The following is a 16,714-nucleotide window of genomic DNA, read 5'->3' as shown; positions in this document are numbered from 1 at the left end:
TTTCTTGTCCTGGACCACTAAAACCTGCTCCACTTTGCCAGATTTCCGTGCTTTGAATTCTACCTACCTCATTCCCCCACCTCATTCATGCATTCTCTGTCTTATAAATGTCTTTAATTTCTCTCATTGTGCCTCCTGTTGTCTCACGCTAATATCACTTCTGTCAGATAACGATTTCTTGTTTTCCACATAAGCACTTTGCAGTTCATCCTATTTCTATTGTGTGTGTGTGTGTGTGTGTGTGTTTACTTCCACTTCTCTCCTGTTCCTTTTTAATCTGTAATATTCTCCAGTTTTGAGGAAGGGTCCACATCTAAAATATTAACTCATCTGTTTTCTCCAAAGATGCTGCCTGACCTACTTAATGTTTTCCAACATGTTCCGTGTTTTTTTATAACTAATAGTTTATGGCCTATATGCTATTTAAAAGTATAAGTTGAATATGTGATTCAAAGACTGCTAATTTATTAACATGTCCAAATAATGCATGGATGTTTCAGCAAATGCTACGGTAAAGCTCCAAGGGATCATTTGTTTTAGCATGTAAAATTTACTGCTAATAGAACACCGGTTAACCCCGAGCCTGCAGAACAAACAGGAACTGCATGCAGTTTTGTAAGATGGGCTGTAAAATTATATGCTTGTCTCATTTGATTTCAGGACAGCCAGCCTTGCGCGAAGCCTATTCCCTGTCGTGTATAACCAATGGGAGTCCGATGACCAGGAAACCAATGCATAGCTCCACGCTGTCCGTTGCCAGGAAGGAAACACTCTCTTCTGCTGCTAAAAGGTACAAACATTTTTTTTAATATATGAGGAAGTTGCAAAAAATGTTCATAGAAATCTGTAATTTTTGGTTTGGGATTTTTACGGTATAGGGCTCCACATTGTTGAAATATAACACTTTTTTGTATTTTTTTAAATTTATTGTAACATGTATTTTACACTGTAGATGAACTTTGTGTTTGGTTTGCAGAGATATTAATATTGGTGAAAATGTTTTTGGGGAGGGCGTGCATCTGGACTAGATACAAATCTAATGCATGCTAGATGATAACAACCATACCTTTGTACTGAAAGGTAAACTAGCTTCTATTGGTACGGATGCATGAGATTCACCTTGAGTTCTTGCACTGGATAACCTTATTCACAAATAACGCCCATTTATTACTCCGACTCTTTGAAATGGGCTCACCAATATTGCCTAAACCTGACCCACTCGAAGACCTGACTAAAATTAATGCTAGTGCTAGAAACGAATAGTAAGATTGGGCAGAGTCAACATGGATTTATGAAAGGGAAATCCTGTTTGACAAACCTATTGGAGTTCTTTGAGGATGTAACTAGTGGAGTAGACAAAGGGGAACCAGTAGATGTGGTGTATCTGGATTTTCAGAAGGCCTTCGATAAGGTCCCGCACAAGAGGTTGGTAAACAAAATTAGGGCACATGGAATTGGGGGCAATATACTAGCATGGACTGAGAACTGGTTAACAGACAGAAAACAAAGAGTAGGGATAAATGGGTCTTTTTCAGGATGGCAGGCTGTGACTAGTGGGATACTGCAAGGATCGGTGCTTGGGCCCCAGCTAGTCACAATCTATATCAATGATTTGGATGAGGGGACTAAATGTAACATTTCCAAATTTGCTGATGATACAAAACTAGATGTCAGTGTCAGTTGTGAAGAGGATGTGAAGAGGCTTCAAGGGGATCTCGACAGGCTCAGTGAGTGGGTGAGAACATGGCAGATGGAATATAATGTGGATAAATGTGAAGTTATCCACTTTGGTAGAAAAAACAGAAAGGCAGAGTATTTCCTAAATGGTGAAAGATTGGGGAATGCAGATGCTCAAAGGGACCTGGGTGTCCTTGTACATGAGTCACTGAAAGTGAATGTGCAGGTGCAGCAAGCCATTAGGAAGGCAAATGGTATGCTGGTCTTCATTACAAGAAGATTTGAGTTCCGGAGTAAAGAAGTCTTACTCCAATTATATAGGGCCTTGGTGAGACCACACCTGGAGTACTGTGTACAATTTTGGTCTCCTTACCTAAGAAAGGATATACTTGCCATGGAGGGAGTGCAACAAAGGTTCATGAGATTGATTCCTGGGATGGCAGGACTGTCGTATGAGAAGAGATTGAGTAAACTAGGCCTGTATTCTCTTGAATTCAGAAGAATGAGAGGGGATCTCATTGAAGCATACAAAATTATTACAGGGCTTAATAGGGTGGATGCTGGGAGAATGTTTCCCTTGGCTGGGGAGTCTAGAACCAGGGGCCACAGCCCCAGGATAAAGGGTAGTCCATTCAGGACTGAGATGAGAAGAAATTTCTTCACACAGAGGGTGGTGAATCTTTGGAATTCTCTACCCCAGAGGGCTGTGGAGGCTGTGATTGGGTATATTCAAAACAGAAGTCGATAGATTTTTGACTAGTAAGGGCATCAAGGGATATGGCAATAGGGCCGGTGAATAGAGTTGTGGCAGAAGATCAGCCATGATTTCATTGAATGGCGGAGCAGGCTCGAAGGGCCGAATGGCCTACTCCTGCTCCTATTTCTTATGTTCCCTTAATTACTAGATACAAAGATTTTGATCTTTTGCACAAGCAAGTATTGAAAGAAAGAACGAACTTGCATTTATATGGGTTACAATTGCTTGCAAGGTCTGGGGTGTTTTGTAGACACCAGGAATAATATTGCAATTTAATTTTATAGGTTTCCCTTTGTTTTGTTCAAAGTTATTAAAGAAAATGATGTGCAAATTTGTCTTTCTGGGGTTGATTGTGGTAGCGTTGGACAGTTTTGCCTCCCTCTGGGACACTCCGATTTACCTGCGGGGACACCAATGATGAGTTACCTTTCTTATTTGGTTGTCATCTTCTCATCCTCGCTTAACCAACCTTGCATATATGTTTTGTCTCTATTGCATGTTACTTTCTATCACTCTGTTCTCAGAGACTTGGCTGTTACCTAACAGTGTGATATACTTTTAAAAAACTTGATTCTAGAAGATTTAATGCTTAACTTTCCAACTTTTATTCTTAACTTTTCTCAACTTGGTAAACCTGCATCTTAAGGCGGGGTGGAGTGGAGGGGCTCTGATGCGGGCGTGAAACCCAGGAGAAAGTGTTTCCGGCAGGCCCTGCGAACTTGTAACGGCAGGGCCTGGTTTGTATCTGAAGCCTGTGTTTCCCACCCGCAGCCAGCCAGATGCAGAGGCTGGCTGGCTCCGGGCGGGTAGGCCTGCGGCACTAGGCCGCACAGAGGGAGGGATCGGGTGGAGGCCGGTGCCAGCCTCGGTAGGATCGCCCGGGGGGGGGGGGGACAAAGAAGATCGGGGGTGGAATAGGAAGATAGGGGCCTCTGTAGGATTGGGGGAGGGAACAGCAGATCGGGGCTGGCCACCAGAGGATCGTGACTGGCCTCAGGATCATCGGTGGGGGGGGGGGAGCGGGGGGAAGATAAGATAGGGGCTGGCCACCGGAGGATCGGGGTATGCCTCAGGATCATTGGTGGGTGGGGGGTGCGGGGTGAGAGAAGATCGGAGCCGGCCTCTGAATTATTGTGTGGGGGGGGGGGGGGGGGGGTTCCGCGACGGTGATCGGAGACCGCTTTGGGGGGAGGTGGAGGGGTTCTCCCATCGCGGTGGGGGTGCTAGGCAGGAATCCTTGATCCAGGAGGTAGGTAAAATATAAGCACACTTACCTCCTGGATGCAGCAGTTCTCGCCTTGCTGTAACTGCCAGGTTTTACGAGGTGTGTAAAACCGACCAGCTAGCATTAAAAACAGAGTGGAGGTTAAAGAAGAGGCTTCCAGCCTCATTATAATATTTAAATTGACGTCCCACCTCCTAGCAGCAGGTTGGCTGCCCACCTCCGTTAAAACCGGAAGGTTGCAGATTGGAGGCAGGTTCAGGTCGGGATTCCGATTTTTAACAATTTAACTATCCCCACGCTCCAAACCCACCTGTTTTTTTAGGTTAAAATTTCCCCCTTTGAAACCATCCAACTTTCTAAAACCTTCTACAGGAAACTTTGTGCCATCCGGCACCGACGGGACCGAGCTGTTGCCGTTCCCTCAACTACCAGACAAACCAGCGTTAATGTTGAAGCATACGGAGCTTTTGAGCTCCGTATCTGGCAACAAACACTGTTGCTTAGCAACAGCTTCTAAACAGTCATCCGTACCTTGGAAGCGTCTGTCGCTTAGCAACAGCTTCAGAGAGACTTTGCAGAGCCTGACTTGGGGAAAAAAAGCCACGAGAAGAAAAAAAACTAACAAAACGGCTCCTGATTTTTGCTGGTGGCTCGAGCTTGCTGGACATTTAGCCTCCAGATAACACAGTTTCCTGTAGTTTGGATGTCAAAACCATGTTCTTATATGCACTTAATTTCACAAAGTAAACTCATCTTTTCTACCTATTTTGCTTTTAAGCCAACGAAGGTGACTCATTTTATTACATAGTTTCCACATATAGGTGCCATTCATTTTAAACATACATATGACAGGGACTTAGCATCAGATATTAATGAGTCGATAAAGACCAGGCTGTTTATGTTAAGTGCCCTTTTTCCAGCCTTAATGACAGCAAGATAGATTCGACCTTTCCCAAGAGTATAGTGAGGTTTCTCACTGTTCTGTATAAACCTATCCTTGCAGCATCAGCTGGATTCCATTCACTCATCCCACAAATGTTTCTTGCAATGGCAGCCGTTTATTACTGGTTGTACATCATGTTGTGTAGATTGCCTATTGAGAATCTGTTGCTCATAGTATCTACCAATTGATTTTTAAAATGTTGCCTTGTCCTGTTTTATGCAGAGACAATCTACCTCGATGTTAAAATTAAAGTATTGATGATGATAAAAAGACTGAAGAACAGATAAAAATGGCTTTTCTAGGGGCGCTTCTGAGTGTTCCTTATGTACACAGACTGTGTGACCTGTCTGGGCTCACCCAGCACTCACTGCTAATTAGAAACAGCTGCCAGGTACATGATTCATTTGTTAACTCCTTTTTTCAGTCTCCCAGAATTCCAGTAGTTGTCCTTTTGATACTCCCAGAATAGTGTAAAAGACTGCTTATGGGGCATTATTTTTTTTTACAGTGCCCTCTGTCTTTTCTCAGCATAATCCCAGACGACTGTATCCAGGTTGAAGCTGACATCCAGCAGGGCAATAGGTACTTAAAAGAAACAACAATTGGGACAGACGCCCCTTCTATCTTCCAATCGATATCTTCAAGCTCCGCTCTTGTGCCATGCAAAGCAATAATACACACTTGGGGATACACACCACCATAATCCCAGTGGTTAGCCCACTGTTCAAGATTTTGAGTAGAACATACTAGGTCTGAAGCCCCAGACGAGTCCACCAACAAACCAATATTATTTGCAACAAAGGAGCAACACAGCCCTTCCAGAAGTGACTTGAACAAACAGTTAAAGTCATTTGGGATAGTTTAGCACGGTCCCTCTATCAGGTAGGATGCCAACGCTCACTGTCCATGCTTATAAGTGAAGGAGATGAAATTGATAATGGCAATAAAAACAGTCAGCATGAACTTAGAAAACTTATACTACTGTATACTGTACACCTTTTGCCCTATGAAAATCTGTGCTTCAGAATAGTTTCCATATTTCTGTGGAAGGATTTCAATAACAAGAAGCCATTCCAGCACAAAGTCCTGTGAATGACCATTTCCACATATGCAGACAATATTTGAAATCTGCAGGCCACAGTGATAATTTAATACTCTGCTCCACTTGTGTATTTCATGAATTGGAAATCTATTGGTAATACTATGCAAAGCAGGAGTAACTCACAGGTCCCTTTTTTATCAGTTTGTGTATTTTCTATTAATGTATTTAGAATTTCTATGCTCATGGTCGCTAAGTGTATTCCATAGACTGGAAGCAAACTGATGCTATAATTAATCATTGTTTGGGACAAAGTCTTTGGACAGTAAGAGCATTTTTAATGAATAAGGTTAAACCGTGCAAGAGTTTGAGGCGGAACGCCCATGTCTCCGTCAATTGAAGTCAGTTTAACTTTCTTTGAAGCCATGTTTATGTCTTAAGTAACATAATTTAACATGAATTGAAATATAGCCTGGTTAACATGTGAATGGAGAGCTGCACAGTGATCCAAATAAGTCACTGCATTGTGATTAAGCAATCACTGGTGTTAATACCTTTCATGTTTTTAAAGTTACACGTTTTTGGGATTCTGATAATGTGCGTAAACCAGTCGAGCTTTGTCCTAATGGTGTATGATGTCAATTAAACCTATTAACTGTCTCCTGTGTACTCATTATCCTATATGGCCATATTCTCAAGACAAACGTGCCCTCTAGCATTAGACTGATGTGAAAAAAGGATCCAGATATACCTAAAGTAATCATAATCTGATTAAATTCAATCAGATCCCTTTTCCAGCTGTTAACGATGCGAGCCGCAATGCAATGTTTACTGTATAGTTCCCAATAGGATATTTATCCTGTTGAGGTTTTCAGCATTTGCTGGTTTGTTTAACTTAAATGAACAAAAACCAAAACAAACGCTATTAATTGTCTGGAGACTCTTGGGAAATGTGTGTTTGCTTTCCTAAGAATTATACTAAAAATCAGACTAATTTGTAACTTTGACACATGGATAGTTGGTAGATGCAAAAAAAATTATAAATGAAATCCATTTCTTTTGATTGACTCTCGTAATTTTTCTCTAATCCATTTACTCAAGCTTCCTTTTTGTTTGGTTTCATTTAAAGTGCCTGAAGTAAAACAAGTTGGTTAGTTTTTTTAAATGTTGAAATCTGGAAGATGTATCATTGAAGAAAATATATAGTGTCCTTTGTATTTAGATTGGCTTTACAACTTGACAGATCATGATTGTACATTATGGTGTTTGCATAAATTCTACTTTTGCGAGAAGTATCCATATAGTTTGATACCTCAAGTACAGAATACCCATTAGAACGCCAAAACTCTAGTAGTTAATTTCCAGAATTGGCTTTTTCTTAAGTTTCTAATATATATGCACAACTGCAGAATGACTTCTTTTTTAATTCACAGTTATGGTCTGAAAGAGCAAAAAAAGTAAGTTGTGTCTTGTGTTTTTTAATTTGGGAAAATTGGCTTAATATCAGTGGGATAGAAATTAAAAATAATAGAATTGAATTATGTGTTTGTGTGGTGGTGGGTTTACATTATTTTCAGTTCCTTAATTTCAGAAGAATATACTTAACCCTTTGAGTACTGAATGTAATCTGTAGTTTCAACTTACTGTCTTTTTTATTAAAAAAACTTAACTGTAGAATAATTTCCTATAATTTTATAACTATTACCTAGAACTTGAGTAATGTGAAAACCAATAAATTATCCTGAGTAAGTTGAACTATGGTAATCTGGCTAAGTTGAAAAGCAACATTCTGTTCCCAAAGGGTTAAAATTACCAGTGTAACTGGTTTTATAAACTGCAAAGACATTGCTGCATGCCAGTGCATGTTAGTAATTACTTTTAGAACTGATAATGACTTCACATGCAACCAAACTGAAAGCTAGAATTTTTGTTCAGTAATTTATTTTTCCTTTCATAGAATCTCTTCATACAGTACATTTTGACTGGAGATCTGTTCCCTGGCCTCCACCAGTACCGCTGTATAATCAGCAGCTAGGACATGCAGAAGTGCTGCACTGAATGACTAGCCCTCTGATTTCCCCTTCCCCTGGTGACAAAAGTCTGAGTTACGCTCGAGATTTCGATGTGGGTGAGATCAGAAACTCACTTGCAACCCAAATTTTTCAACCAAGATGCATTGAAGAGATATTTCTGTATTCTGAATGTTTTACCAATCTTTCATTTATAAAATAATTTGTTAGTGTTATACCTGAAATGCACGACATTAAAAGCAATTATAGATTTCACCCAGAGTTAAAGGTTACATTTGGGAAGAAATCATTGTCCTTAGAATTTGTTATATTAATAAACCAATTTGAAGAAGTATATTTTCTGTAGTAAAAATGCAGCAGTGGGTCGGACTGTTCTGGAATTTTTACCATGGGTCTCTAATCAGCCTGGACCTTGATGCACTCTACATTGGTTACTACTTAGTTTTGTTTTTGACTTTCTTGGGCTCTGACAAGAGATTTCTTTCATTTTGGGTTTACAAAACTTCGAAACTCTTACTTTGAAGCTCCTGTTCTGGCATACTTTTACTTCTCCTGGCCCAGAATGTATCTCCCTTGAGTATAATTTAGATTCCCTGTTGCCTCCCTCTTTCCCCCAGTATTCCCAGCCCACTGGCCAATATTTTGGTCTGAAATGGTGGCCAAAACAGCTGAAGCTTTGAAGTTTTTAAAAAAAATCCTAGCTTTGTTGGAACTCCCACATCCTTCCCTTGCCATTTTATTAACAACAGTTTCTCAGCAGGAAGCTGAAGATTTGAATTTCATGTAACGTTAGCTGGAAAATGGAAAAACAAGTTTATCTTAGGAATATCAAACATATTCTCTTTTTAATATATTAATAGCATTTCATGACCTTTAACTATGTTTGTGTAGTGGTGTGTAATCATGCGAAACATTACAGTCCACTGTATAAATATCTAGTACATTTAAGTTTACATATCTGTGAGTGTAAGAATTCAAATTTTATGTTTGCAAAGGTATCTTTTTGTATTACTTGATTTTGCTTTGTTTCTGGCAAAGCATCCTTCATCAGAAAAATACTTTTTAAGCTTAAAATGAAATATTATTCTGACCTGCCAGCATCCTGCAGTAGTTTAACTGCTAGTACATGTTTACATCATTTTGCTTTTAGTGCATTTGTGCTAACCAATCAATATGATTTTTCTTCGTACTTTTGTCATCTGATGCATTTTTCCAGCAATCCGGAGAAAAATGAAAAATCCCAGGAAAAAGAGACAGATGGCGAGACTCAATCTAATCACCAAACTCATCAAAATCAAGCACAAACTTCTCAATCCTCACAATCTCCCCAATCGCAAAGACACACTCAAGAGAACAAGAACCCTGCTTCAGCCAAAAGGTTTCCAGGATACAGTAATACAAAGTGCAATAGGGTTGTAACGATATGAGAATTATCATCATCATTAGTAGTACAAAATCATACAGAAATTAAAATTACTTAATTTTGTTGAAGGAATTTTTTTTTTAAAGAAAGAACTAAACCCAGTGATGAAGTTGCAGTATTCCTTCCATTGCATTACTGTTCACCCTCTTTAATAAATAGCTGAGAAACAGTTACAGTATAGTTGTGGTTAGACTCCATCAGATCACCTGGGTTTTAATACCAATTCATTTTTCTGCTATGCATTATGGGTAATGTAATTGAAGGCTGCTTTCTGTTTAAAGCTTTCTTCCCCCTCCTCCCCAAAATGCAATACCAAAAAATGATTAATTAGAGTAATTTGATGGGGAGAAGCTTTGTGCAGAAATTGTGATTGCAGGAGGAAAAAATGCCTTGCTAACTTGGGCTGTTTACATATGGTTGTATTCACATTTGCAGTTTAATGTTGATGTGAAGAAATTTGAGCTTCGCGCTGATTCCAAACTGGGAGTGTAAATCCAGATTCAGGGACCCACCTGAATTTGGAGAAAAATGGAGCAAGACGCCTCGGAGAGGAGCTATCTTGCACCGCTTCCATTTGACACCGCATGGAGTGTAAATCCAGTGTGATGTTAAAGCTGGTGTACAAGGCTGGACCCCTAGGCACCTGTAAGCCCATCTAACATCAGTTGAAATGTTTGGGGAGCGCAGATTTCCCTCCTTCCCATATTCTAAACATTCAAATTCTTAATTGTTGGGAGAGAGCTCTGCTGATGCCTGTATCCAGGCATGTGCACAGATCTGTCCCAGGCAAGATTGATACAATTCCAACCAGATAAGAGCCAGGGATGTGAGCGCAGTTCTGTCTGGCTGGAACCTGAACTGCAGCTACGGGTCCCAGACCAGTAGCTAAAGTGTCAGTGCACCCTAAGAGAGAACAGAATGCTGCAACAAGAGGAATAAGGCACGCCTGAAAAATACACATACCATAATTAAATGAAGAATAAAGTAAGGAAGACTTGATCACTGGGTTAGTTCCTCCTTCCATTTAAATTTACAAATAATCTTATCACATCTCAACATTTCACATAATGGATCAAAATGCCTTTAAAGGAGTTGCAGGATTATCTGTAAATTTTTGCATGACAGTGATTACTTTCTCATTGAATCTTGAGAGACTTGTTAAAGTTGCAGTTTGGGTTTGTGGATTTGAGCACTTAAGGTATTTGGAAAACTATGAAATAACTATGCAGGTTGGAATTCAGTTTGAGGTGAGAGCTTTGATGAGAGATTAGAATTCTAATGCACTGTATCATACAGTGATAAGAAGTGGGGTCATGCCTACAGTTCTTTGCATGGTGAGTTTCTGAATTCAGCTTTACCATCCATCATGGGAATTCACCAGATGGAGCCAAATTCTTACACATGGGAACAGAAAGTTCGGAGGAGAGTCACTTGCACCATTCAATCTATTCCTTAAAGCTGGCTTTGGAGCAGCTTTGCCAAAAGTCCACGAGTAGGTTGTCTCTTTGCTTTTTCAGATGGGGACTGGCAAGTTGCAGGGAGACAAAAGAGAGGAAATTAATCAGGATGGTGGGTACAGAAATAATGTTTAGAATTTTTTATATTTTTCAAGTGAATTCACTAATAAAACACATACATTTAAATTTATGATCACACTGTACTTCTGTTTTTAAAAAAAACATAGATTCACATTACTACACACAATGTCCACAGTGGGGCATTTTGTTATGGGGGAGAGGAAAAAGTAAAACCACCTCTAATTTCATCTGGCAACTTTCTGCAAAGCTGAAGAAGTCCAATTGGGCTGTTCGTTTTCCTGGTTGACCACAAATGTAGGGTGGTAAGAAGTATTGTAGTGCTGTAAGCATTTGTTAACAAAGAACTGAACATCTTTTAATAGTGCATAATCATAGTGCTCTCATCTTTATATGAAGTAAGCGCTATACCTATATCCTGTTTGACAAAGTTGATTAGAATTAGCAGCCTTGTGTTATTGAATTGTCATTTAATACAACATATTTATTGTGCCTGATTATCGTTACAACCCTAAGTTCTTAAATTATTTACTGTACCAAACTACTAAGAACTGACTTTAGTCCAGTGGTCTGGATCATCGCCTAACAATATAGTTTTAACAAACATTATTTGGTAGGAAAAAGTGTGCCCTCTGTAACCTTGGGTTGCAGATACTATTTGGTTGAGAAGAGTTAGAGATCAAAATCTGAAAGGTTAAAAATAAATTAATTTCCATTATTTGAAAATTATCAGACAAATGTTTAATGTATTGCATTTGTCTGGTATTGTAACAGAAATAAATAGGCTAACATTCCATTAGAATAGCAGAGAGAGAGATTTCATGCAATGCTTTTGTTGTTTGCACAATAATACCGTGCAGCATAGTTTCCAGACTTTTATTTCAATCTTTTTTGCATTTTTTTTTGCATTGAATCATGTTTTTGAGTATCTCATATTCTCAGCAGTACTAGTTTATGCTCTGTACTGAGGGATAATAGCTGTAAAAGTGAAATTAACTGTCATCCTCCGTTAGATTGGTAGGATTATCCAAAAGGGTAGGATTACCCAAAAAGCCAATTGCCCATTAAAGCTAGGATTTAAACTCGAGTCTCATAGTCAAGACTTTGGCATTGTAGTTACTAGACCTCCCTGAATATTTTTTATGAGGATATACAGTTAACATATATTGAGATTAATATCTTAACTGTATAAAATAATCTATAATGGTTGTATAGTCGTTAAGAGTTGATCCAAACTATTGGCAATTTTTAAGTTCTTGTTGGACATTAACATACTACAGTACTCAGGGCCTTGTTTGCATACAGTGTGCATGAAACCCTGAATTTACCTTGCTGAGCTTCTACTCTAAAACAGACTATGCATGTTGCTACAATTTTCAAACTGGTAGTTTGCTGCTCTTTGTTTACCATAACTTTCAAATGTGTGCTTATAAATTGTGGAGCACAGACCAGGTTATGCATTCCATGCACTTTTATATTTTTTGACTTGTTTAACTTGCATGACTCTACCTTTTTTACAGTATCTTTGTGACCTTAACAGAAACTACATGGGGAGGGGGAGAAGCTTCCTTTTCACTACTCCAGTGTTCAGCTATCTTCATAATAATGCTATTAGAATGGTTGAGTGCAAGGTAAAGTCACAGCAGGAAGTGCAACCAATCTAAATTGAGTCCATTTAGCAAGTTGGGCCTGCAGACCTTTTATTCACTACAAAGCTAATGCCAACTTTTGTTGTGAAAGAAGAGAGAAACCGGAATCAAAATCCAATATAAGAAACTATTCAAGGTTATTGTGCAAGAGAAGTGAAACTGATATCAAGGGAAATCTTAATTCTAATGGCTCTCCTTCCTTAAAGATTATTTCTTGATACGTGGACTTCATTATAGACCCAAGACCTGTTTTTTTTCCTCTTTAAATCAAGAAGTGGTATAATTCCGTATTCTTCAAAAAAGCAAATCAAATTACAGTACCTAATTCTAAATAGATGTGTTTTAAGTATTTTGCAAGACTTTCCGTGCAAATTAATTAGTTTATTTGGTGCAACTAGTAGTATAGGTAATGTAACACACTTCTGATTAATCAAGTTGCTTTAAGAGACTTCAAATTACAAGGGGGATTCAGCCAATCCGAAATTACTTAACAACCATATTGTTCAGGTATAAACCAAAATCTTCAAAATTATAATGGCCCATAATTTGCGGTCAGCGGTGAAGCAAAGGCACACACCGCTGGCCTCGAAGATCTTGTGATCTCTGTGGCAAGAAGTTTACCTTTCTTGATGTGCAATTGATTGGAGCACAGTGTAATGGGAATCCCCATCACAGAGCTGCAGTGACTTCAGCAAGCTGTCTAAGCAGCCAATCACGTTGAAGAATTCTCTCGACAGCAAAGCAGGAAATAAAATAGCACTGATTATCTGCACTTTGAGCTAAATAAAGATTGGGACAGACACGAGGTTACAATAGAAGCTGAAATATTATGAACAAGCTCTTCAAAAAAAAAAAAAGAAACATTTAATAAAATTATTTTTATAATCGTCATTTTTATTATAATGGAGAAATTTGACATTCCACCAATATAAAATTAGTTTTTCAGGGCCAGAACATTTGTTTAGCAGTCAATATGCTGTTAAAACCCCAGTTACACTTATTCCAACAAGGCTTAACATTTAATGGGGTATTTAATAGTGATATTAGCACAGAAAAGCCCAAGTTTTCGTCCGTTCCACTGATTTCACGAATTGCTGGCTATTGGTGTGAGGAGGGTGGGTTTCCACACTACAGCCTGTGTTGGGGCAGTGAATGATTGACTGCAACTTCAGGATTTCTGTATTTAGATGTGCATGCGCTCAATCCTAAAGTTGTGTCAGTTTCAATGGGGTAATAACGACAAATGCTGACAGTTCACCTTCATTACCCACTGCAAAATCCAGGCCAGCAGCTTATGATGGTAATTAGAAGTTTGCTATAACAGCCAAACCTTTTTCTAGACTCTGTCTTCAATGGACAGCCAAAACAAGCAAGTTCATTTTTAAAAATCTTTATCGAAGGTAATGATCTCGACCCAGCATCATTGCAAATTAAGCAAAGTTTAATATCAATTCATCAGATTTACAGCTTAACTGAAACAAAAAAAGCAGTTTTTAGTGGCTTTCTTATAAATCCAATTAGAATTTTCCTTCTGAATCCCTCTATTTAAAATTCTGACAATTATTCTACTTCCTTTTCAGATTTCCCCATTCCTCATTATATGTGGTAAATAAACTAATGCTAAATATTACAGTGATAGGAGTTTTATGGCATTAGCTTTCTATTGTGTTTAAAAGTGTTGTCTTCAGCGGTTACATAAAATACCACACGTAGTGGATGAATAGAACCTTACTCTAATTAAAGTTTGTAAATCTTGCGTAAATTATTTCTACCACTTAAAAGTGTAGTCTATGATGCTTGAAGCTATACATCTTTAGGTTTCAATTAATTTTTATTCAGTTCATAAACTTTATAATTTACTTCATCCTGATTTGGTTAATACTTGTTGCAGCATTACTGTTATGACTTGCACTGCTTTTTTGGCACTTAACTCGAAATGAGATGCTAGATTAATCTAACTTTTCCCTTTGTCTAGCTTTGAAGATTTGCTTCCACTGCTTCCCCTCTGGTGCTTGGTATTTCAGTTACTTATTTGAAGGATAATGTAATCTTTCTTCACACATTCTGATAATCTTACTTTACTTTTTACAGTGTAAAACGGAGTTCAACAATTGAAAGGTCACAGAGCAGCAGCTGGGAAGGTTCTGATGAGAATCGTAACAAAATGTTGAGAGCACATTCAACATCTAAGTTATTATCAAAACACAAAAGTACAGATAAGTAAGCATAAAATTTTGTATAAAAATGAATTTTTGGCTATTTATTTAATAACAAATCTTGGAAATGTAAAATCTGTATTGTAAAGTTTTGAGGTGTGGTGGGGTGAGATGCAGGATGTGTAGGATACTGTCCAATGTAAGAACGTTGGATGAAAAAAGCCATTCAGTCAGTTATCCAGGACCTTTTTAAAGACCAATCTGATTACTTTATTAAAATCACATTTTTTCTTACTCTACGTATGCTCTATTAAATTGGGGATTGATCCATATATTTTCCTTTTCCGCTTGTATCTTCATTTAAATTTTTTTTTCTTCCATTATTGAAAAAGTAAAGGTTGGTGGGGAGATGTGTTTGCATTATTGTACAAGGTAATTCAGCAACAACAACTTGTATTTATATAGTGCCTTTAACGTAGTAAAACATTCCAGGGTGCTTCACAGGAGCGTTATCAGACAAAATTTGACTTCGAGCCATATAAGGAGATACTAGGGCAGATGAGGTAGGTTTTAAGGAGCGCCTTAAAGAAGGAAAGAGGTAAATTCCCAGTCATCGATTAAATTGGTTAAAAAAGACTAATGATAAGGAACATAAAAAATAGGAGCAGGAGTAGGCCATACGGCCACTCGAGCCTGCTCCGCCATTCAATAAGATCCTGGCTGATCATCGACCTCGACTCCACTTTCCCGCCCAATCTCCAGATCCCTCGATTCCCCATGAGTCCAAAAATCTCTCTATCTCGGTCTTGAATATACTCAAAGACTCACCATCCACAGCCCTCTGGGACAGAGAATTCCAAAGATTCACAACCCTCTGAGTGAAGAAATTCCTCCTTATCTCAGTCTTAAATGGCCAACCCCTTATCCTGAGACTATGCCCACTGGTTCTAGACACTCCAGCCAGGGGAAACAACCTTTCTGCAGTTACCCTGTCAATCCCCTTCAGAATCTTGTATGTTTCAATGAGATCACCTCTCATTCTTCTAAACTCCAGAGAGTATAGGCCCATTCTACACAATCTCTCATCATAGGACAGCCCTCTCATCTCAGGAATCAATCTAGTGAACCTTTGTTGCACTGCCTCCAAGGCCAAGTACATCCTTCCTTAGATAAGGAGACCAAAACTGTGCACAGTACTCCAGGTGTGGTCTCACCAAGGCCCTGTACAATTGTAGCAAGACTTCCTTACTCTTACGCTCCAACCCCCTTGCAATAAAGGCCAACGTGCCATTTGCCTTCCTTATTGCTTGCTGTACCTGCATTCTAGCTTTCTGTGTTTCTTGCACGAGGACACCCAAATCTCTCTGAACACCAACATTTGAAAGTTTCTCACCATTTAAAAAATATTCTGTTTCTATTCTTCCTACCAAAGTGAATAACTTCACATTTCCCTACATTATACTCCATCTGCCACCTTACTGCCCACTCACTTAGCCTGTCTATATCCCTTTGCAGACTCTTTGTGTTCTCCTTACAGCTTACTGTCCCACCTAGCTTTGTATCATCAGCAAACTTGGATACATTGCACTCGGTCCCTTCATCTAGGTCATTAATATAGATTGTAAATAGCTGAGGCCCCAACACTGATCCTTATTGGCACCCAACTAGTTACAGCCTGCCAACCTGATCTGTTTATCCTTACTGTTTTCTGTCCATTAACTAATCCTCTATCCATGCTGCTATATTACCCACAACCCCATGAGCCCTTATCTTGTGTAATAACTTTTTATGTGGCACATAAGTGACAGCCTGCAGCTTTCTGTGCCGGAGAGATTTCTAACTGAGTCTGTGTAGAAGGACTCAGGTTAGAAGTAAGACTGTCAGTGTTTGATAGTTTCAAACAGCTGTGAAACGCTGATATTTCATATGTCAAAACGTCTTGACAGATGAAATTTCAGTCTGTGACGTCACCTGTTGCCAGGTGGCCCTTAATTGGCCTGCTGAGCCCGCTGGACAGGCTCAACAAGGTCAATCAAGTTAAAATCGCGTGGATTGGCCGCATCTCGGTGGAGGCGAGACTACAACCCCGAAAGTTGTAGTCCCGCCTCCTTCCCGACTTCTGAGTGAAAATCACCCCCATAATGTCAAGTATACAGCTTTTTCATAATTATTTGCTGATAAGAATTAGGTGACTGATACATGTATGTTCCTGACCATTTGATTAGTAGGCTATTGCTGGATCTATAGGGGGGGATTTTACCTCCGGTGCGGGATGGTGTC

At 39.0% G+C, this 16,714-nt stretch overlaps 1 protein-coding gene across 12 annotated transcripts in view; it reads left to right on the top strand.

Moving 5' to 3' along the window:
- eml4 (EMAP like 4) overlaps positions 1-16,714 on the top strand; it is a 334,770-nt gene that overhangs the window by 202,154 nt on the left and 115,902 nt on the right. For 8 of the 12 annotated variants that reach the window (XM_085980750.1, XM_085980748.1, XM_085980747.1 and 5 more), the window contains 4 exons: positions 661-790; positions 7,075-7,098; positions 8,888-9,049; positions 14,370-14,498. In XM_085980750.1, the coding sequence (XP_085836876.1) occupies positions 661-790; positions 7,075-7,098; positions 8,888-9,049; positions 14,370-14,498 (445 nt within the window). The remainder of the gene's footprint in view (positions 1-660; positions 791-7,074; positions 7,099-8,887; positions 9,050-14,369; positions 14,499-16,714) is intronic. The other 4 variants (XM_085980770.1, XM_085980771.1, XM_085980749.1 and 1 more) reach the window with 3 other exon arrangements.

Source organism: Somniosus microcephalus, chromosome 3, assembly GCF_052327205.1.
Source record: "Somniosus microcephalus isolate GS21.2 chromosome 3, FLI_Smic_1.0, whole genome shotgun sequence".
NCBI classification, from domain to species: domain Eukaryota; kingdom Metazoa; phylum Chordata; class Chondrichthyes; order Squaliformes; family Somniosidae; genus Somniosus; species Somniosus microcephalus.
Note: the sequence above shows the minus strand (reverse complement) of the source record. Positions and strands in the feature narration are given on the sequence as shown.